Here is a 23,793-nt window from a genome sequence, read left to right on the forward strand (position 1 = left end):
GATCACAGGAACCTAATACTCTATTTTCCATAAGTTTAATATTTTAGGTCGTGCTTTTGATTTTCATGCCATTTTCTAGGACCGTTACCCCTGTGGAAATTGAGGTATCACTGTACTTTGTGGAAGACAAGAGCATGAATAATGATAACATTTACTCAGTAGAAGATAAAAGCAGAAATAATCAAAATATAATAGTCTTATGTTAAACTCTTCTACCAGTATGCTTAGTGTGTGGGAAAGAGGGGACACATATTTACAAAACACTAGCAAGAACACACGTTGAAAGGAAAACTCGTGTGCTCAAGGCATCTTAATGACCCTGGACAGTCGCAGACCTGACATCCTTGGCCACCTTATAGAACAAGCTGGTTGATGCATTCCCTGCTGAGCCAATCTTGGTATCTACTTTCCTTCTGTCCTTACAGCTGGCCAGCCTGGAGGTGTTTCATCCCTGTTATTCTTGAGACATTGCAGTGGCACGTAGCCACCTTTGGTCAGGTACTGTGGAAGCCTTATGTTCTTTCAGTAGCAAGCAATTCCCTTAAACTAGGGAAATGCCAGGCTCTGCTCTGGGGCTTTGCCTCTCAAAGTGCAGATCGCAGGAGGGTCATTGAGTAGTTGCAGAGTCAGTTCTTCAAATGAGAGGGCTTTCTGTTTTATTCAGTAACTTCCCAGTTAAACAGGTTTTTAAACCAGCATGGTGCCCAGCAAAATAGATATAAAACCTGTCTTTACCTTTCTCATCTTCCTCTCAAACAAGAGAAGGTGGTAAAGACCAACAGGGCTAATCTTTGAAAATGTTCCCTTTATTTGCTAGGAATGGCACTAGAGGGGACTCCCTCTACTTTTCAAGTACAAAGGACAAACAACCAAAGGATAAGTTAAATGACTCAGGAAACACAGTAAGTTTCTGAGGCCCAGGGTTCCATTCACTGAGCCACATGGCTTTTCCTAGGGTATGATAGGCAGAATGATAAGGGGAAGAGGGGCTCAAGAGAATGAGATGGTTCTCCAAAAGGTCCTAATGGGGAGAGGGAAAGAGTGTGAGGGGATGACCTAGGAAAGAACTGCAGGGCTGAGGGGTTGGAGCTATGGGGTGAAAGAACAGTCTGGGGGAGAGGTGCAATGCCAAAAAATTGGGTTCAGATAAGGAGATTCCAGAATTCATTAATATGGAAGATGTTGCACATATGGGTGAAGTCACAGTCAAGGATAAGATGTTGGTGTTTGTCTAAGGTGGATTGTAGCCCATGGGAAATGAGTAAGTTGAAGAACATGAGGTTATGGTTTTTTGAGAGAGTAGCGATATGTATATGGGAGTCCGCCTTTAGCAGAACACTGCAGTCAGTGAGGTTCCCAGAAAAACAACCATAGGCTCTACCTGTTACTTTGAATCACCTCTAAATGATGTTTTATATCAGCATCTTATGTCTTATATCTCTTTCGATATTTTTATCTTTTGTCTCAGACTCCTTCTGCAATAAGTGTCTTTTCTTTCTTCTGTCTTCAAGTTTGCTCCATTTCTTTCCCTTTCTGCTTTCTTCTTGGCTTCCAATACGTCAAGTCAGGGCTTACCCAAAAAGTTAGAGTCAGGCCAACTTTAACTTAGGTTGAGGGGCAACTGGGTAGCCCCACGGATAGCTTTGGGTTTTAGGAAGCTATTTTGGCAGCTGTGTGGAGTGCAGATTGGAAAGGGTGACCCTGGAAGATCAATTAGGAGACTCAAGGAGTCTGAACCAGCATGACAGGGAATGGATGGTGAACGATGAGGATAATTGTTTAGACTTGCCTGACGATGGGTTGTGTTTGGGGGTACAGTGGAAAGGGGTGTGAGAGGAATGTTCTAAACTTGGTAATTAGGAATAGGATAGTGCCCTAGAAACCTGGAAGTAGATCCGGATTAGGGGAAGAAATCATGATTGGATGTGTTTTGGCTCTCTGGGTAGATAAATCCATCTTGCAGTTGGTGTTTGGGATTAGAGTTCAGCAAAGATGCTACATCTGGATAAGTAGATTTGGCAGCCGTTTGCCTAGAAACAGCACTTGACAGACTGTGAGTAAATTAGATTTTCTTAGGAGAGAGGAGAGAAACAAGGGGAGAGTCTTGGCCTGAGGTCCGGGGCCACAAACCAAAGAGATGGAAGATGATCCAAGACTGAGAAGAAAGGCCCAGGTGGGTAAAAGAGTCCCCAAGGCTGAGAAGAGAAACTCTGCAAGAAGAATCCCAAGGACTTGAAATTAGAAAGGGCCAGGTCTAGCCTTGGGCCCTCTGTTTGTGGCTTTGACCAGATTCTTCATCTTTGGTGACCCATGCACCTCCTTATAGGGAAGAAAGGAATATTAATCCTTAGGCTGGCTCTCTCCCAGGATTATCAGGGATATGAATTATACAAGATAATGTACTGTACTGTAGCAACACTCTGGGTGGGCCCCAAAGGGACAGATGAATATGAGATATTATGCATACATATGTCTAGAGATATGTACCTGGATCTACCATCTTTATGCCCTTTGTATCACAGGTATTGATTATTTCCCCTAGATACTTGGGTTTCTCACCATGTTTAATTTTTGTCCTGGCAGACCTAGTCCATTGCATTTCTTGTGGTAGATGCTCAATAAATAAATATTGGTTGAAAGAATGAAGCCATCGTGGGGGAAGTAAGAAACCTTGACCTTGCTGAGTGGGGTGGGCAAAAGCAGGAGGGAGAAAGCCCTTAGAAAGACAGAAGGTTTTCAGTTTTTATAAGGCACAACTCATCCCTTTTCCCTATTAGGCTGATGCAGTGACAAAATCAATGGAGAGAGGAAATTTGAATGCAGAAACGCTAGCAGGGTAGCCGAAAGGCTTTTCAAAACGAAATGTAGCACATTCACTCCTTCTCATGCATGTGGCCCATCTGTGGACAGAGGAAAGAAGCTCACTTGTGTTATTTAACTGTTGAAAATAGTGTGCGCGCTGCCGGTGCCTCGGCTCTTGTTAATGAATTGCTGCCTGGTAACATAATTCACAAGCTCATTTTTCAAAATGTTGAGATCTTTCATCCCATTTTCTTTAGGAGATTCTCAGTGGTTTGGAAGCACTAAAATATGAGTGCTTCTACTATTGTCTTTTCTCCATGGTTTACAGACGTGTTTTAAAATGACAGAATTGTTCTCTAATAGAGTATAGATAGCAGGCAGGATTTATAGAGCTTTGCAAGGTGAAAGAGAAAATTGGCATCAACGAGCATAAATTCCCAAGTAGTAAATTCCCCCAAAGTAGTGCAGCATCAGGGTGCTTTAGCTCCATTTATATTCTATACACTCTGGAGAAAATGTGTTGTTTTTGTCTCTTTTTTGTTCATAAAAATAAGAATATATTTCTATTGGAAGTTTTAATGTCAACATTTAAAAGTAGAGTTGCTCATTCCTCTTAAATGTGCATTTCTAATGAACTGCGCAGTTCATTTACTATTCAAGAACATTTATTTTTACTTTGATATTGATTAGTATAGTTTGGGAAATCTCTTCTCTCACTTGTCCTTTTCTGTATCATGTGCCAGGTCTTTAATGCAATTATCCGGCTTAAATGATGTCAATCAAAAATGAGAAATCAAAACACAAGAATGCAATCTGAAGTTGTCTCTTACTCGTAGTGTATCCTGCCATTTTGGGTCCCTAGTTGTTACCACAAAGCAGAATCTAAAATTAAACACTGCCTTTTTGAAATAATGAACAACAATGAACAGAATTAACCATAATGGGGGGTGTAAAGAAAAGTCAAGTTTAAAAAATTTTTAAATTCAAGTTCCTTGAGTAATCTGAAATCCCTCTAAGAGTCACTGCCTCTGTAATGTTGATGAAGATCATCTTTTACAAATAGATAGTGATGCATAATTTCAGTTTTTAAGAACCTCCCTTCCTTCCTCTGAGATAATTGGGGTTAAATGACTTGTCAAGGTCACATGGATACGAAGTATTAAATGTCTGAGGTCAGATTTGAACTCAGATCTTCCCGACTTCAGGGGCTGATGCTCTATCCACTGTGTCATCTAGCTGCCCCTTTTAAGAGAATTTCTTTGGGAAAAACACCATGTTAATTTAGATGACTGACTTGAGCTTCTTAATTTAAAAAATCAATGTTTTATACAGGGCCTGTTTTAAGCCACCAAAAAAAATTGAAATAGAAGTTTGATGTAACTTCTAGAAAATAGGTTGTGATTTTTTTTTTTTTAACTTCAAAAGCTATAATAAGACAGGTGAATGCCACATTTGACCATAGAGCATACTTATTTACTAGTTTTCCATATGGCTTTGATCCTTGTAGGTGCTCAACTATTTCTTTCACTGAATTCATTATGATACTTATCATAAGATCCTAGCTTGGGACCAGAAGGGGACAGAAAGATGTTTTAGTTTAACTTCCCCATTTTCCAGAGGAGAAAATGAGGCACAATACCGGGCTTGCTCAAGACCACCCAGCCAACCTGCTTTTCTCATAAATTTGATTGTGGGCCGCTCTAGGTCAGGGACAGTGTCTGTCTACTTTTTATTCCTTATGACCCATGCTAAGTTCTCAGTAAGTATTCGTTCCACATGAGATAAACTGCACGTAATTGATGCTTAGGCCTGTGGCCCCCCACTCTGTGTCTGTGAAGCGTCCCCTCCAGAACTCGGCCCTCCGGGAGGTGTAGAAGGTTTGGCTTCTTTTCTGGCCAAACTGGAGGAGCCGACCAGCCCAGGGAGCTCAGCCCTTGGGCCCTCAAAGCCTGGGCTTGGGGTAGGGCAGATGTTGGGCGGATTTTAATTTGTCACCGTTGGTGCATCGGCAGCCTCCCTCCCTCCCTTCCTCATCTCATTTGAGATTCTTGGCTTTTAAAGGGGAATAGCTGTGACACAGCGATGCTTCTTGAGGAAGCATGAGAGCTGCGAGAGGGGCATGGGATGCTTTTTTTCAGAGGATGTTTCAGCAATTGTAAAGTTGCCAGCACGCAGGCGCACACGTGGCTGCTCGCGCTGCGTCCAGCGGCAAGTTATTATGGGGACTGACAGCCCGTCATCATTCTGACGGCTCGAGCGGTATATCTGGTGAACGGCCGCAGAGCTCTTATGCAGAGAGCATCATATGTTCCCAGCCAATTTACAGGGAAACAGCAATAACATTTTATCATGGTTGAGAGCCCAGTAGCGGCTTCCTATTAAACTTGCCCTTTCAGATACCTGTCTTGGATTAATTTGTTGATTTCAAATGGAAACTCAGTCTTCTCCAGTGAAGCATGACGTTCTAGGAGACTCTCGCTGAATGACAATTACTGTATATTCTGGCTGGTTTCAGACCATTACAAGCCTCGGGCCCAGAGGAAGACAGAGGACTTCAGGAACTGATTTTAATATCGTGTCTAGTTTTAACTGTCAGTTATACATGTTCCATTGGACGAATCCTCAGGAAGATGAAATGCAAAACGCTCCTAACTTGTGCTTCTTAATGATGTGCTTGCTCTGATGAAGGGGGAAAACAGGAAGAGGAGCAGTTTTCTGAAGGGAATTGATCTAATGGAGAGCATCAAAGTTCAGAAAGTGCAGGTTTAAAATTATCGCCGAAATCACTCTTAATTTTTCCCCCTGAAGAGTGATTCTCAGGAACAAAATTCTTTGTTTAGAAAAACATTTTAAAATTTGTAGCAACGTGTTTGCTCAAAGAATGGAGTAGAGCAAGCAGGGTGTACTTCCTGAGAATAAGATGCTTGGCCCTCTTGGAGGGGAGAAGGGTAATCGGAGATGGGAGCATTACTTCCAGTGAGCATGAATTTCACTTAGTGCTTAGCATCTGCTCAGTGTTACCTTTGATGTTTTAAAGAGGACTAGCAATATGCTGAAATAGTTGAAAATGAATTTTAGACTAGCAAGTCCCTTGATTTTATCTCAAGTGGCAGGAGGAAGGCAGCTCTTTAGATGTTAAAGGTACCTGAATTAAGAGTAATATTAAATTAGGAGTATTTGTATTTAGAAAATTTTTAGTTATAGTTAAAGCAAATTAGCTCATCAGTAACCTGTATTTTTATATTTATTCCCTTAGCAACGTTTATCTTGTTTGCCTAAGTAGCTTGATGTTGGTTAAAAAGAGGTCTATATAGCACAGTATACACATTCATATGATACAAATCCATTCATTCTCTTACAATGTCTTATAAAATCAAAACGAATTCAGAAAAGATGAAAAATAATTGGAATTCGTTCAGTCTGCAGGTGAATTCCAATTAAGATTAGTCTCATTTAATCCATTACATTTATTATACTCCTCTTTAAAATATATAAGTGCTCAGCATGATCTCCTGTTTTAACACATTTATCTATAACTTTGGGTATATCAGGAATCAAATCATGTTCCCTAGATTACATTTACCTCTAACAGAGTTGCTAACAGGCTTCCAGGGCCAGTATTGTAAAGGATTTTGCTAAATTTAATGGTTAATCAGTTTCTCTTTAAAAGCTCACCTCTTTGCTTTCATACAAAAAGTGTGGTGTACAAAATAAATATGCTTATATTTTTAAAATCTTGATCTACCTTTGTGTGGTAAATTTATTATTTCTGTTCTTAGAAGACATTGGTTCTGAGTAAGAGTAGAATATTTCATAGCAATTCTTTGTAACAACTTTATATTAAAGAAGTAGCTAAGTCATCTGTAGAAAATATTATTTGAAACTTGAATGAATGATACTTAACAAAAATATGTTCCCCCAACTGCGTAAAAATACTTATCCTCACAACAATACCGCATTTTGATTCTATTTTCTTTAAAGTCCACATGGAGCAGCCATTTATACCGTCAGCCCAGCATTAGGACAAATGATGTTTCTGCTCGGACAAGCTTTGTTTTATCAGGATCAGTGACCTCATCAGCAGCTGACCCAGAACTATAATGCATGTCTCTGAATAGATAACATATGTCACAACTGTGCAGACTTGCTTCATAAGCAAGATTTCTTAATGAAGATTTAATAAATAGTTTTCAGCAATATACAACAGAAAATGTCTTCTTTCACAAGATAATTTCTTTTAAGATTCTTTTACAGTTTGTGACACATCTCTTGCATTTATTCTCTGGAAAACAAAAAGAATAAACACACATATAAATGCATCCACACGTATCCTACTACCATGATGCATCATTTATTTGCCAGTGTATCATTTTGAAATATTTTAGTTATGAGCAGCATATGTGGAATTTAAATGTTAAAGATGCTAATTTTGATTTAAAATTTTTCATGAAGTACATAGATGTAATTGATGACCAAAAGACCAGAAGAACCTATGCTTGCAATAAGCAAGCAAGAACACAGAAACCGTGTTAGGCAATATTTATTTTAAAAAGCAATTTGGGGCAAAATGTTCTTATTAAATACAGAAGGTCCTACCTCTGAAATAATATTGCTTACCAGCTAGCTCGACCTGTAACTTAAGACAAAATTGCCTGCTTCTAATATCAATACTCTTTTGTTTTCCAAGACATGTAATAAATGGGAGAGAAATGGCACCTTGTCGTCATATGTAAAACAAGTCACCCATGTCTTGCACATTTTGACATTTAACACTTCTTTTCTTTGACCTTTGACAGGTTAGGTCTTGACCCAAAACTCTTGGCCAAAATTCTAAATATGAGCTCTGGTCGTTGTTGGTCAAGTGACACTTACAATCCGGTGCCAGGGGTAATGGATGGAGTACCTTCTGCGAATAATTACCAGGGTGGATTTGGAACAGTGCTTATGGCCAAGGTACTGTACATTTGATAGAGAGCTAATCTTTAAATCCCTTTTATCTTATTCTTAGTTTTTTTTTTTCTTTAACAAAACCTATCCCTCTCCTTCACTTTTTATTTCAACCTTGGAAATTACCTTTCTCCTCCTTACCAGGAATGAGTAAAAATTTATTCCAAATGGGTAGGAAAATGCTAGTGTATTCCTCTTTACTGCTAATATACTTTACTAGAAGAGACTGACAAGAGCTTTTGTTTTATTTTGTACTTGAGTTTGTTTTTAACATAATCTGGCAAATTTTTGTGCACTTTTCTAAAACTATGTATAAATCAAATGCATAGAATGAGAGTAGTGAATATTGATTTTTTTTTAACACATAAAATTTCCAACCTCTATATTGACCTTAGAAGTACATTTTAAAGAAGAAGAGTCCTCCAAAACTAATATAAAATTCTCTTAATTCTCGAAATAAGATTCTCTTTTTTGTTAAGTAGAAATGGGTCTGTGAGGGCCTCTATTACATATTTCTTAGCCCATGAAAAATTGTATTAAAGACATTCTTTCTTTTGGGGCACCTGTTCTGCCAGCTCTGAATTCACTTTTCAAGAAGCCCTTACTTAGGCCTCTGCACCCATGTTATAAGCATCTTTCCAAGTTTCAACCTAAAAGAATATTCTTAATTTAGCTGTCATGGACTGGGCTTGTCTAACCCTAGTTTGCAGCAGCTGCTATACAAAAACCAGTCACCTCCTGTATCTGCTGGGCCGCAGGCACAAGGTAATGGCTGTCTGCCGTGAATGTCAGGCAGCCAGTGTGGGACTTGCGGGGTCCTGGAGATCTCATTGGGAAAGAGACTGAAACCAAGAGAGAAATTAAGACATGGAGCTCAGAGCCAAGAAGAGCTGGGTGCAGATTCTGCCGTGTAGACTTTCTTTAGAGGTGATCTCAGTAAAATGAAGGGGTTGGGCTCAATGGCCAAGGACCAGAGCCTCTGTCAGGATTGTTGTCCAGGGTGCCTCGCTCCCTTTTTTAACGCCTCCAAGTTCCTGTTTCAGGAATGGAAGTTGGGGGTGGCTGAGGAAAGGAAAAAGTGGAACAGGGATGATCTCCATTTTTTATCATGAGAGAAGATGGTTTACCCTAACTAAGTGGATTATCTTTTTGTATCAGTAAACTGTGGAGAGTTTCGGGAAGTCCATGTCAGTACCACACAGACTAAAGTTACGGTGTCTTGAGCAAATAAAGAATTTCCCTCCTCAAAGAAAATGTATTAAGCTTCTGATTAGCTAGTTTACCAATTATCCTTTGCCCGAGCAGAATAGACATATGCTCTTTAGTTTTAAGTACTTTTAAATATTCCCCTAATCAATTTAGTTGCCTTTTTCTGGACTTTCTATAACTCTCTCCCAGTTTCTTAGAGCACAGTGACTTTCACTCCAGGAAGCATTCCATTTGTAACTTACTATATCCATATTGCTTTGTATTCTTTCCATTCTTCTTCTTTATGACACCCAGTGTTTCCAAATACTTTTAATCATACAATCACACAATTGGGCATATAGTTAAAAACTAGCAAAAACAACAAATCAAAAACTTCAGCTAAAGCACTTTAACACAGATTCTGAATATCAAGGAAGAAATCAATAAAATTGAAAGCAAAACCCATTATATCAAGACATAAAACTAAGAGATAATTAAAAAAAAAACTGAGATAGGCAAAATGTAAGCTAATTTGATCTTTAATTCCCCCTCCAAAAAAACCTCAGATTGCCAAAATTAAAAGAGAAAAATAAGGATTCATAGCAGATAAAGAAGTAAAAAAAAAAATGTATTAAAGCTCTTCTGCTCAGTTACATGCCAACAAAACTGATAAGTTAAGGTAAACAGATGATTATTTCTAAAAATGTAAACTGTCCAGATTAAAATAAATCAGGAAAGAGAGAATTTAAATAACATAATCTTGAACAAGCTCAAGTAAGTTCCCAAAGAAGAAAAATAACAGTAATAGAATTTAGTAGTTCATTCTATCTAGTTCATCTATTCAAAGAAAAATTCACTCTATTGTGTTATATAAATTGTTTCCAAAAATAGGAGAAGAAAGCTTTTAAACTCTATGAGGCAAATATGTTCCTCATTCTTAAGACAGGGAAAGATAAAGTAAACAAAACTGATGATCAATATCTCTAATAAATATTGATGCAAAAATATTGAGTATATTTTTGAAAAAGTGTAAAACAATATATTAAAGAGATTATACATAATGTTTATTTTGGATTTATACCAAGATTTAGTTTTAGGAAAACATAAACAAAATAAGCCATATTAATAACAAACTCAATAAATACAGTTTGTATTTATTTGTAGTTAAAAAAAAAGAAGTAAAAATCATAGGGATATAGTGACCTTTTCTTAATAAGGTAAATAATATCAATTTGTTTTTCAATAATGAAGTAAAATCAGAGTTTAGGCACTATAATACAGTGTATATTTATTAAGCACTTTCTAAGTGCCAGACAATGTGCTAAACAGTGACAAATAAGAAAAAAAAAACCCAATTCATGTCCTCAAGGAGCTTACGCTCTAATGGGGTAAACAGTACAGAAAAGGAAGATGAAAAGGAGTATGATGACTATAGAACTGAAACCTAGCAGTACAGCTGGTGATAAATGAAAATTTGGATGAATGGGAGGCTTTGGAAGAAGTTTTATTCTCCAAGCAGCACTCCTCCAATGAAAGGAACAAGAATATCTACCATAACCACTATCATTGATATAGTTCTGGAAATATTAAACATAGCAGTAAGACAAGAAAAAAGAAATTGAAGGCTTAGGCATAGGCAACATACAAAAAAATTAGTGCTTTTTGCAAATAATAAAAACAATTTTACTTAGGAAATCCTAGAAACCTAATTAAAAATTAATTAAAACAGTAATATTAATAAAGTAGCAGATTATTAACAAAATCCAACTATAAAATATTGTTAAAAATGTATTCAAAATAAAATATAGAAATTATATGAATACAACTGCAAAATCATCTTTAGAGAAATAAAAGGAGGCTTAATTAAATCATGGGAGAGATATTAATTGCTCATGGTTGGGTAATGCCAATATAATTAAAATGACAATAACTTAATTAACTTGGTGTTTTGGTAATGTACCAGTTACTTTATATAAATAGATAAAATAATAATAAAATTCATCTGGAGGAAAAAAAGGTCAATAGTCTCAAAAGAAATTATTGAAACAAAGTGGGAAGCAAGGGAACTTAGCAGGGCCGTATCTCTCACTGCACAACAAAGCAGAACTCATCAAAACAACTTTGTGTTGATTAAAAGAGAAACTTAATCAGGTACACATGATCCCAAAACACTAGAACATGATAATGTAATTTTTGATAAACCCAACGGTGCATGCTACTGGGGTAAAGACTCACTATTTGTAAGAGGTTGCTGATAAAATTGGAAAGCAGCCTAAGATAAATCAATTTTAGTCCAGTATCTCCCACCATGTACAACAGTGAGTTTCATATGGATAAATGATGTATATATTAATTTTTTTCCTTTTTTTAAAAGGAAAAAATAAGCAAAACATTCTCTAAAGCTATAATATACAGGAAAAATGTTTATGGTTTGAAGGAAAATGAACAAAAACATTTCTAATGAAAAAAAAATTCTATTGATTCCCCAGATAACATGAAACAACAACAGAAGTTCCCAAATGGTGCAAAAGAGAAGTTAAACTTTTAAAGGGAGATAGTAGGAAAAAAATTAGGTTGGAAATCAGACATCTCAAAGCCATATTAATTTATTCCTTAAAAAAATAGAAGAAAAGAAAAGCCTTTTCATGACTATGGATTGGGGGTGGAGGTGGTGTTCTTGATTAAACAAAGGATACAGAGGAATACAGAAAATAAAATGGAGAATTTTGATTACATAAATTGTAAAAGTTTTTGTACTAATGAAATCAAGTTTGAGTTAGAAGAGAAACAATGAACAGGGAGGAAAGAATCTTTGAAGCAAATTTCTCCAGTAAAGGTTTAATTTCCAAAATATATTTGGAACTGATTAAAACATAAAAACAATAGCAGTTCCCCCATAGATAAATGGTTTTCTTTTTTTCTTTTTTGCCCACAAATACACTTTTCTTTTTCTTTTCTTTTCTTTTCCCCAGTTACATGTAAAACAACATTTTTGTTATATATGTACATTCATTTTTTACATATTTTTATATGAATCATGTTGGGAGAGAAAAATAAGAAAAGGAAAAAAAACCACAAGAAAAAAAAAAAAGAAAAAAGTGAACATATCTTGTGTTGATTTATATTCAGTCTCCATAGTTCTCTCTAAATGCAGGTGGCATTTTCCCCCTAAAGTTTATTGGGATTGCCTTGGATCACTGAACTGCTGAAAAGAACCAAGTCTGTCCTAACTGATCATCACACAATCTTGCTGCTATCTTGTACTATATATTCCTGGTTCTGCTTGTTTTGCTCAGCATCAATTCATATAATTTTTTCCAGGCCCTTTATAAAATCAGCTTATTCATCATTTTTTATAGAAGAAAAATATTCCATTATTTTCATATCCTATGAACTTATTCAACCATTCCCCAATTGATGGGCATCTACTCAATTTCCAGTTCTCTGCCCCCACAAAACATTTTAAAATGCTGCTACAAACATTTTAAAAACTTTTATTTTCCTTAGTTACACATAAAAAATCAACTTGTTTTTGGTTATTACATGTGCATTTTTTAACATATTTCCTTAGGAATCATGTTGGGAGAGAAAAATCAGAACAAAAGGGAAAAAACACAGGAGAAAAACCAAAACAAAAGAAAAAGGGAAAAGAATGAAGAATGTGTTAATTTACATTCAGTCTCCATAGTTCTCTCTCTAGATGTGGATGGCATTTTCCATTCAAAGTTTATTGGGATTGCCTTGGATCACTGAACTAATAAGAAGAACCAAATCTTTCCTAGTTGATCATCACACATTCTTGCTGTTATTGTGTACTATGTACACTTGGTTCTGCTTGTTCTGCTCAGCATCAGTTCCTGTAAATCTTTCCAGGCCTTTCAGCTTATTTGCTCAGTGTCAGTTCATGTAATTATTTTCCAGGCCCTTCCTAAAATCAGCTGATTCATCATTTTTTATAGGACAAAAATATTTCATTACTTTCATATCCCATATTTTATTCAGCCATTCCCCAGCTTGTGGGCATCTACTCAATTTCCAGTTCTCTCCTACCACAAAAAGGGAGGCTACAAACATTCTTGTACTTGTGGGTTCTTTTCTCTCTTTTTTGATTTCTTTGGGATGAAGATCCAATAGTGACACTGTTGGACAAAAGGTGTACATAGTTTGATAGCCCTTTGGGTATGGTTCCAAATGACTCTCCAGGATGGTTGGATCATTTCGCAACTCCATCAATAATGCATTAGTGTCCAAGTTTTCCCACATTCCCCTCTAGTATTTCAGATAAATGGTTTAAAAAAAAAGAAATCCAAACTGTTAATAATTATATAAAATGCTCCAAGTCATTAATAACTAGAGAAACACAAGTTAAAATAACTCTAAAGTTCTACCTCACAACTATCAGATTGGTAAAAATTGGTAAAAATAAAAAAATGACAATTGTTAGAAGATTATAGGAAAATGGCAATCCTCATAGCTGTTTAGAGGAGTTGTTTGTTCTAGCCATTCTGGGAAGCAATCTGTTTGTGTTGATAGTAGTTTTTTCCCCCAATTACATATAAAGACATTTATTAATATGTATTTTATGTAAAATTTTATAAAATTAAAATTCATAAAATTCATAAAATTTCACATTTTCCCCTTCCTCCCTGTTCTCCTTCTCTCTAAAATAGTAAAAGCAGTTTGATATAGGTTATATATGTGCAATTATATAAAACATATTTCTATAGTAAATTTGATCTCTGTTCAGATTCCATCAGTTCTTTCTCTGGATGTGAATAGCATTTTCCATCATGAATCTTTTGGACTTGTTTTTGGATCATTGCATTGCTGAGAAGATCTAAGTCAGTCATAGTTGATCATTGAGAAATATTGTTGATACTGTGTACAATGATCTCTTCACTTTGTATCAGTGATATAAGTCTTTCCAGATTTTTCTGAAATCTACCTATTGATCAACACATTCCATTCACATACCAAAAATCAATTAGCCATTCCCCAATGGCTTTTATGGGTTTCCCCTTCAATCTCCAATTCTCTTCTCTTCTCTTCTCTTCTCTTCTCTTCTCTTCTCTTCTCTTCTCTTCTCTTCTCTTCTCTTCTCTTCTTCTCTTCTTCTCTTCTCTTCTCTTCTCTTCTCTTCTCTTCTCTTCTCTTCTCTTCTCTCTCTTCTCTTCTCTTCTTTTCTTTTCTTTTCCCCAGGGTCACACAGCTAAGAAGTGTTAAGTATCTGAGGTCAAATTTGAACTCAGGTCCTCCTGACTTCAGGACTGCGCCACCTAGCTGCCCCCAATCTCCAATTCTTTGCTATCACAAAAAGAGCTGTTATAAATATTTTGGTATCTAGCGGTTCTTTTCTCTTTTTTATGCTCTCTTTGGGATATAGACCTGGTGGTGGTGTTCCAAAATCACTGATTGCCCTTTGGGCATAATTCCAAATGGCTCTCCAGAAGGACTGGATCAGTTTATGACTCTACCAACAGTTTCATTAGCATCCCAGTTTCCCCACATCCTCTCCAGCCTTTATCATTTGCCTTTTCTGTCACATTTGCCTACCTGATAGGTATGAAATATGTTTCAGAGCTGTTATAATATGCATTTCTGTTATTAATGGTAAGTTATAGCATTTCTGCATGACTACAGAGAGCTTTGATTTCTTCATCTGACAACTGCCTGTTCATATCATTTGATCATTTATCAATTGGGGAAATCACTTGCATTCTGATAAATTTGAATCGTTTTCCTGTACATTAGAGAAACGTGGTCTTTATCTGTGACACTTGCTGTAAAAATTGTTTCCCAACTTTCCAGAAAGCAAGTTGTAACGATGCTTGAAAAGTCACAACCTGTTCATATTCTTTGACTCAGCAGTACCACTCGTAGACCCATCTACCCCAGTCAACTCGTCTGTACAAGAATATTTAGAAGCTCTTTTTGTTATAAAGTAGAAACTCTATTTCCAGTAGTTGGGGAATGGTTGAATAAATTGTGATGTGTAAATATAGTAGAATGTTCATGAAGAACATAATAAAGACAGACATCTTTGAACTGTGATTGATTGATGAAGCGCGCTGCCCACCTTGAAATGATGGACTTAGGACACAGGATAAGACATTTTCAAATATGACTGAGAGGTATTTTTTTTTGCTTGATTGTGCACATTTTTTTTCCCTTTTATTTAAGTGGAAAGGGGGATAGGGATAAGATTGCCAAAAGAAGAGAAAAAATTTAGTCATGGAGTAATTTTTTTTAATGTAATAAGTAGTATAGCATCCAAATTCATTTATTATTATTATTATAACTTTTTATTGACAGAACATATGCATGGGTAATTTTTTACAACATTATCCCTTGCACTCACTTCTGTTCTGACTTTTATGGAGTAAATTTTTAATGCACAGAGGAAAAGAGAAAGAAGGCCAGAAGACATAGAAATATAGGATAACTTTTAAAGTTGCATGTTGAATTTAAAAGAAAGGCAAGCTATATATCATAGAAATTTGCAGTTTCAGGCACAATCTTCTTTTTCTATTCTACTATATATGGAAATCCTAATTTTATTTGGCATTTTAAATTAAGAATATTAAAAATTTTTAAAGCATACAAATTCCCTAAATAAGGACAGACTATTAAAAAAACATATCTAAGAAATAGTTCGAGTCAATAATAAAAAGAAAAATACAAATTAAAATAACACTGAGATTTTAACTCACCACCCATAAGATTGGCAAAGATAACCCAGAAAAGGAAAAGGAATGAAGAAAATGACAGACGTTAGAAACTCTGTGGGAAGGTAGACACATGAAAGTACTATTGGAGAAAAACATTTTAGAACTGTACCCCAAACGGCACATTCTGTAATACTTCTTGACCCATAAGTATCAATATGAAGCAGTTAGCCCCCCAGCCCAAAAACAGATGGAAAGGACTCATATGTATAAAGATATTTTTGATAACACTTTTTATTAGATTAGAGAAGTGAAAACAAAATGGGTACCCATCAGCAGGAGAATGATTGAACAAATTCAACAACAAACCCATTTGAAAGAACTCTGATCTGTGGAGTTACCAGTCAAGACTTCAGAAAACCAGTGATGAATCCTATTTTCTTACTCATGGTAGTGATGGACTTTAAGTGCAGAAGAAGATGTACATTTTCTGTGATGACTGTATAAATGTATTTTGCTGCCTTAACTTATTTCTTGTAGACAATACTTTTATTTGGGGGGATGGTGATGGTGGTAGTGATGATGACTTTTTAAAAAAGGAAGAAAAGAAAAAAGAGCATTAGTGGAACATTTTTTAAATTCCCAGAAAAGATAAAAAGTCCAACACATTTCAGGATAGTAGTATAAAATATACTTAAAAAAAATCTTTACACAAAACAAACTCATGCTTTTATACACAGTCCTTTTTTTTTCTCTTTCTAGTATATGTGAACATATTTATTCTGTTTGTTCTTTGTTAAGTTCATAATTTTTTTAAAATGCCATTGTATAATATTTGCTATACTCACAGTTCTAAACTACTTTTCTCCAGTAGTACTTTCATGTGTCTACCTTCCCACAGAACATCTAACATCTGTCATTTTCCTCACCCCTTTTCCTTTTCTAGGTTATCTTTGCCAATCTTATGGGTAGTATAATTTTTTTAAATTTTGGGAAAAACATTAGAATTGAAAGAAATAAAAGTAAAAAAAACCTCAGTTCTGCTTTCGAGCTGTCTTACTGCAATTTGAAGGGGAAACATGTTTTAAATCAAACATTGTCAGTTACGTCACCCATGTCGTTTTGGTCCCTTTGTTTTCTGCCCTTGATGTCCCCCGGCCCTTTGCTAAGCTAACGTCCTCCCTGTCTTTGCTATTTGGTTTCAGGATCTGGGGTTGGCACAGGACTCTGCTACCAGCACAAAAAGCCCAATCCTTCTCGGGGGCATGTCCCACCAGATCTATAGGATGATGTGTGCCAAGGGCTATGCCCGCAAAGACTTCTCCTCGGTTTTCCAGTTTCTGCGGGAGGAAGAGAACTTGTGAGCTGGCTGCGGCAGCAGGCGCTGGTTGAAACCCAAAGCTTTCTGGGAGCCTCCTCCCGTCAGTGGATCTGCTCCAAGGTCTCCATCACTATCTTTCATAGACCTGTCTGCTTTTGATTGTGTAGGTCACAATGATCTAGGTCTAGGAACTTTTCTCATCCATTTTTTAAAAACTGCTTATTCTTTTTAGTTTATTAGTGACTGCATCATAATTAAATATTCTCATCCTTTAAGGGCCACCATCAGAGGCACACCAAAGCAATACTAAACTTAAAAAAAAAAATTTTTTTTAACATTTTTGTCACCCCCAGATTATTACCTTGGACAAAGTCAACTGAATCTTTGCTTACTTCAGCTGGGTTATTAGTCACTTCATTTTACAAATAAGCCCGCTCTCAATTAATTTTCACCAAAATAAAATCTTTGTGGGGAGAAAGAGGTATAGTTATAGGGACAGAGGCAAAACAGGTAGCCTGAGGAAGCACGAAGAGCAACTTCCTTTTTCCTGTCCCTACCCACCCATCTACCTGATATGTTTGTCTTCTTAAACATATGGTTTCTCTTAGGTTAATAAGATTACTGATTTTTTTTTTTTTGTTCCAAGGAGTTGATAAAATTAAGCAAAAACTTGTTATTGAGTATTTTCCAATTTGGACTTAGTTACAATATCTTTGTCTGTCTGTGTATGTGTGCGTCCCTGCCCCTTCCAGTAAAGCCTCCATATACTGTGAACCGATTTTTAAACTTTTTGTTTCCTTGTATATTTTTTTCAAGCATTTTTGGACATCAAAAGAACGGCTTCTTTAGGGCCTACTGCTAGGTTAACAATGTATATTTACTTTAGATGATTATTATGTTACTCTAAATAAATAAACCACATTATTTTCAATTCAAATAAATTTCTATGCTGATAATGCCTTCTTAGGGTTTTTGTTGTTTATTTCTATTTGCTGAGTTTGAATGCTCTGTCCAGGAGGAGTGGGTTCAGCCCAGCCGCCCCTTCTTGATGTCTTTGAATGCTCGGTCCAGACTCTCCCAGCAGAGGAAGGCTCTGGCCCGTGGGATGTGTCTGAGGGGCCAGGACAGCACTCCTCGCCTCCGGCTCACCCGCTCCTCCAGACCTGCGAGTCCACTTTTTCTGCCGCTTCCACAGTACGAGTCGCCCTCTATGACCCACTGGCTGGTCCCTGCTCATACCCAGCAAGGGCCTTTCCATTGCCTCTTTGGTCCTCTGAAATTGTATAGCAGCCGTTATTTTCCTTAAGAGTGAACACACAATAAGCCAGTCTGGGAGCTCTGTGACGGTCCCTGGCCATCCAGGGCAGTGAGAGGTAAGGGAAGTGCTTGGGCAAAGGCTGAGATCAAGCCTGCTTGAATCTCTCACCTGGAAGCTCGAGGGTGTGAGCTTGGGATGAGGCCATGGGAGCATGGGTGCCCAGGGACAATGTGTCTGCGGGTCAGGCCCAAGAACCGGATCTGGGCCTCCAGAATTCCATAGGCTCGTATATTTTTGGCATGTAATCAAACGGATAAATTCTAATATTCAGTTCAATTGTCAGTGTAACCCAGGTGATTTTCCTAAAGCTCAAATCTGGCCATGTTACTTCCCTTCCCCACCTGCTCCCTCTCCCTCAGAAGCCCCAGTGGCTCCCTGTCACCTATAGGAACAAACACAAAATGCTATTTGGCTTTCAAAGCTCTTCCTGAGCAACTACCTCCTATCTTTCCAGACTTTCTAAATCTCACTCCCCGGCATGCCTTCTCAGCTCTGGGCCTTCCCTCTGGTCTCTCCCCTTGCCTGGATTGTTCTCCCACCTCAACCCCAACTACCAAAGTCCCAGCTAAAATCCCACTTTCTACAGGAAATCTTCCTGCCTCTTCTTCATTCTCGTCCCTTCCCCGTGTTAAGTGCTTCCCTTCTATTCTCTATGTAGCTTGTTTTGTATCCATTTGTTTCCTGTGGCCTGCTCTGTTAGATTTTTAAAATATCTTTTCTCTCTCTCTTTTTAATCCCCAGCACTTAGAACAGTCCCTGGTAGACAGTAGGTGCTTAATTGCTTATAACCTGCCCTCTGCCCCTGCCTTTGCCCCTCTGTTTCTCATATATAACAATGACATGAGGGCCCTTGGTTAATCCCCAAACCCCAAATCCCCAAGTGCAGAGCACTCTTAGTTTGGGGATGGGCTCCACAGCTTTGCCGCCTGTCCTCCCACCTATGCAGAGTGGAGGGGAAGATGGACCCGGTAGTCAGCAGGGCTCAGGGTATACCTACTACTCATTAAAATTGCCTAATGGGATAAAAGCAGGTCAGCAGGAGAGAGCTTTACATCGGGGGAAACAGATGCTTTGCTCACTGGGCACTTACCACCTGCCAGCTGACTCTTAGGGCCGCTCGGTTTGGTGGATCTGCATTCAAATTCTGGCCCTTCTGTTTGCTTATTGTGAACAAGTCACCTTGGCTTTCTAAGATTCCGTTTTCCCATCTGTTATTAGAGTTAGAAGAGATCCTGGTTCTTTTTTGAGATAAGCGTGTGATGAAAAGCTATGTTGTGTCTGAATCTGCCGTAGATATATTGTGTTAGGTTCATCATCTGGTGCACTACACATGTGTGCTCATAGTCCCCTGCCTTCTCTCACCTTCCCCCTGACACTTGTTCAGGGCTGCATGTCGCGTAGGGCTTAGGAGTTACTTCTCAAGGATGGGACAAACTTGATTCTGAAGAGGGAAATGCTTTCCAAATCCGGGGGCAGCCAGTGGTGTCTTGGCCAAGAATATCGGCAAAGGTTGTTGTATTCCAAGGCCAAAGCGCATTTCTTCAGCAGGATATAGTGAGCCATGGAACACTTTTGTTGGAGAACATCATAATTATGTCCCTGCAGTCATCTGTGTTGGTTTTTAAATACTCTTGAATTCATGAATCCTTTCAGGTTTGTTTCTCCTTGAGGGTGAACAGTCCAGGATGGCCTTTGGGCTTTGGATTCTGAAGTTCTGGTGCTGAATGCCCTCCGGCTTCAGGAGTCCGATTCATCTGCACTAAAACAGCTCACATCCTCTCGTGCCTCAGCCAGGTCTGTTTCTCTGTGAGCTTCCTTCCCCTAAGAAGAACCATGTCCGCTGACGAGGAGCCTCTCTGCACTGGGCCGGACTTTGGAAGTGGGCCCATGGAGAACCCATGGAGGTTCTTTCACTTTCCTGCTCTAAGGAGCATCACCATCTCAGGCTAGTTTTCAAACAAAGACCACTATGAACAAAGACATAGAACAATGTCATCATGGATCAACAGAAGTTTGGGGATTTCAGTTTTAGGGTCAAGGTGACCAATGTAGAAGGAAACACTCTGGTCTTGGAGCCAAGAAAGACCTCTGGCACTTACTGGGGAAATGACCCAGTCCTTTAAGCTTTCTGAGTCTCAGTTTCTTCATCTATAAAAATGGGGATAGTGTTTCTTCATAATATCTCCGGTAGTAGTTGAGAAGAAAATGCTCTTTGAACTGTCTATATAAATGTGAGTTACTATTATTACTCAAATGTCTCTTTGATCTCCTGCATGGATATTCTCTCCAGCAATGAAGATCACCACTCGTTCACGTCTGCCCATCTTATGCAATTCTTGTCCGTGTTCTCCCACAGATTCACTATGAAACATCTACCTGCCATACTGAGCGACTCCATCCCTTTGACCTAATCCCATGAGGATACCAGTGGAGCAACCATCGGTTATCTCTTGCTCTCATTCCATGACCAAGCCATCCTTTTTCAATCACATTTCTTCAATGACATCTTCTAGTTTTGTTTACTGAAAGAACATCAAGATTGATATAATTCAGACCGTCCGGGGCATGCTCCCTTTGTCTTAGGAGAAGAATCTCACATTCAGAATACCAACAGCAGCTCAGGTTTTTGGATGGTCTGGGGACATCCTTTCCCCCTTTTATTCCTCAATTACCATCATTGCAAAAGTGGAGAAAGGAGTTGCCTGGGCCCAAGAGTAATTTTTTTTCTTTGTTTGTTCCATGGTTTGCTGTTTGAAGATTCAGCATATGACCAGTCCCAAGTTTTCCTATCCTGGTTTAAGCTAAACTTGTCGTTTCAAAGGAGACTCAGTCCATTGTTTTGAGATCCCTTCCAGCATGGTAGCACTTGCTGGGGCTTCTCTTTTCCTGGCTTGGTCTTCCCCAAAAAGTCCTCTTCACACATGAGGAAACCCCAAATGAGAATGTAGAGGACTTCATTTTATTACCTGTCCTTAGGAGTAGCCCACAGCCCTTCCACAGAGCAGCCGTCTTTCCCTCTTCGAATAAACCATCGTGACTTTCCTGTTTAAGTGACTTGAGTAATTGTCCTCAGCAATTTCTGAGGGGGAGTTTTCTTCCAGTGGGAAAACTGTCAGACTTTCATATTGCTGCCTAGGAAGGCAAGCGGCCAACTTAAATCTCCACTCTTCCAGTGCCTGTAGCTCATCCTCGAGAGTGCTCTGGCCTGTGATACAGATTAAAAGTTACCCATCTTTCCTCCCGTACAAATCTCGCCTGGTTCGCTGGAGCTACCTCAGAGGAGTTAGCTGAATGTACTGGAAACCATCTTCTGGATACTTTTTATTTCATAAGTTACAGTGATGGATTCAGCTTGTCCACTTCTTGCTCTGTGGCTGATCTTTCTCATCTTCTAAGGTACTTAGATGGTTAGAGTTGGAAGCAAGAAGACCAAATCCCTCAAACATTTAATTGCTTTCTGCCTTGGTTTCCTCGTCTGTGAAATAGGACAATAATAGCATCTTCTTCCCAGGGTTGTTGTGAAGATCAAATAAGATAATGGTTGTAATATGCTTTTCAAATTGTAATGTTCTGTTTAAGTGATAACTAATATTATCCATTTTTTGGAAGGTAACTCTCATGCTCTCTTCCTTTGTGATCATCTGTGCTTCATGGAAGTCATTAAATATCAAGGTATAGATTGATCTGTACTGGAAGACTCGTCAGATGCCTTTCTACCTCTTCATCCTCATTGGTGAATGAGGTTATCTTAATAGTTATCCTTTTGCTTATGCTTATCATGAGTGCCACAAGGTAATATAACCCAGATCTCATTAAATGTTTAATGTTTCTTATTGTCTTTAAGCCCACCATGGAAGGAAGATTTCCCACTCCCTTATTTATCTTTTCTAGGGAGACTCAGTCAGCCAACAAGGATTTATTAAGTGTCTACTTAATGGGCACTTAATAAATGGGCAATTGGGTGACTATTGAAGTAGGTGCTGCATAGAGATAATGGTTCTTGAACTAAATAATAAGAAGGAAGGGGCTGGTTGCATTGGGTAAATAGTGCTTTCTTTTTCACTGATCTCAAGAAGGTTATTCCCCATGGAAACACCGCTGTTCATCTTGTGGTGTCCCATGACTGAAGCATCATAGAACATGGTAGGCCGAGGGATATTATTAACAATTTGCATGCAATAAATACATTGAGACATGATTCTAGAACTTTCAAATTGGGAGTAATGGGTAACAGATGAGCAAACTGAGTGCCGTGTTGTTGTACTCAGAATGCTAAAAGGCTTTCAGCCCATAGGATGGATCTTCCATGAAGGGGTGATGGCAAGATGCAGAAGGCATGGTGGGGATTTCCAAGATGCACTTTAAACCTGTGGAGTACATCCCTTACACCACTTTTTACATAATAATAGCTTCTTATTTTTCAAAATACACACAAAGACTTTTCAACATTCGCCCTTGCAAAACCTTGTATTCCAAATTTTTCTCCCTTCCTCTCTTCTTTTCTCCTCCCCTAGACAGCAAGTAATCCAGTATAAACCTTACAGCACTTTTTGCAGAGTCCTTGGTAATAAGCTTGGGAGGGCCACCAGATGTTTCTCTGTTTCACTCACAAGTCAGAAAGAATAGAACATGTGCGCTTAGTGCTTGGTTTGTGTCCCAAAGAAATGGTCATTTACTTTGTCATTGTAGTCTAGTCTGATTTTTGTAGATTTATTTGGAAACTTGCAAGTAAAATAAAAAGATGAGAAGAAAAATTTTCCTCACACTGGTAGAGCCACTTCTGTATAGTTGCCAACTGAATGGCACCAATTATTTTCCAAATTTTCTTAACACAGCTCTATGTTGCTTCACCTTTAGATCACTTGAAAATGGTTCTTACAATAAACAGTGCAACCTGAGCAAAACCTGGCTCCTCCCAGGTGTGCTTCTGACTCAGACTTGGCCACTTTGGCCACCATGAGTAAGCTGCCCTTCCTTCTCCCTGAAAATGCCTTGGGTACCTGGGCCCTTCTTACCCAGCAACCTTCCTCTACCATACTAGCTCACCTTCCTACCATACTCTACCATACTAGCTCACCTTCCTACCATACTTGTCATTTGTGAGCTCTTTTGGGGGAAGGCTCTAGGCCAGCTGCTTCATCCACTCCAGGCTTTGTCTTTCCAGCTTCCACTGCGCAGAACAGAAACTCCTAAGGCCCAGAAACTTTCTTTTTGCTTGCATTTGTATTCCTCGCAGTTAGCACCGTGCCTGATATATAGGAAGTGTTTTGTAAATGATTATTACCCGCCTGCTTTGGTATATGTTAAAAAATAAAGTTATAGGTATAAGTACCGTGTGAAAATATGCATTTTCAAGGACATTCATAATTTAATCTCTTTTTTACTTGTTGTTCAGTCATTTCTGACTTTTTATGACCTCATTAAGGATTTTCTTGGCAAAGATACTGGATCACCTTGGGGTTGCCTTTTCCAGCTTATTTTACAGATGAGGAAACGGAGGTACCACCTGGGAACACACAGTGCATATCTGAGGGCAGTTTTGAACTCAGGTT

General features: G+C 38.2%; 1 protein-coding gene across 1 annotated transcript in view; it reads left to right on the forward strand.

The window, feature by feature from the left end:
- HIBADH (3-hydroxyisobutyrate dehydrogenase) overlaps positions 1–17,889 on the forward strand; it is a 145,846-nt gene extending 127,957 nt beyond the window's left edge. The window contains exons 7-8 of the mRNA XM_031940524.1: positions 7,599–7,755; positions 16,808–17,889. Of these exons, the coding sequence (XP_031796384.1) occupies positions 7,599–7,755; positions 16,808–16,966 (316 nt within the window). The 3' untranslated portion in view covers positions 16,967–17,889. The remainder of the gene's footprint in view (positions 1–7,598; positions 7,756–16,807) is intronic.
- Positions 17,890–23,793: the final 5,904 nt, after the last annotated feature.

This window comes from Sarcophilus harrisii, chromosome 5, assembly GCF_902635505.1.
Source record: "Sarcophilus harrisii chromosome 5, mSarHar1.11, whole genome shotgun sequence".
NCBI classification, from domain to species: Eukaryota; Metazoa; Chordata; class Mammalia; order Dasyuromorphia; family Dasyuridae; genus Sarcophilus; species Sarcophilus harrisii.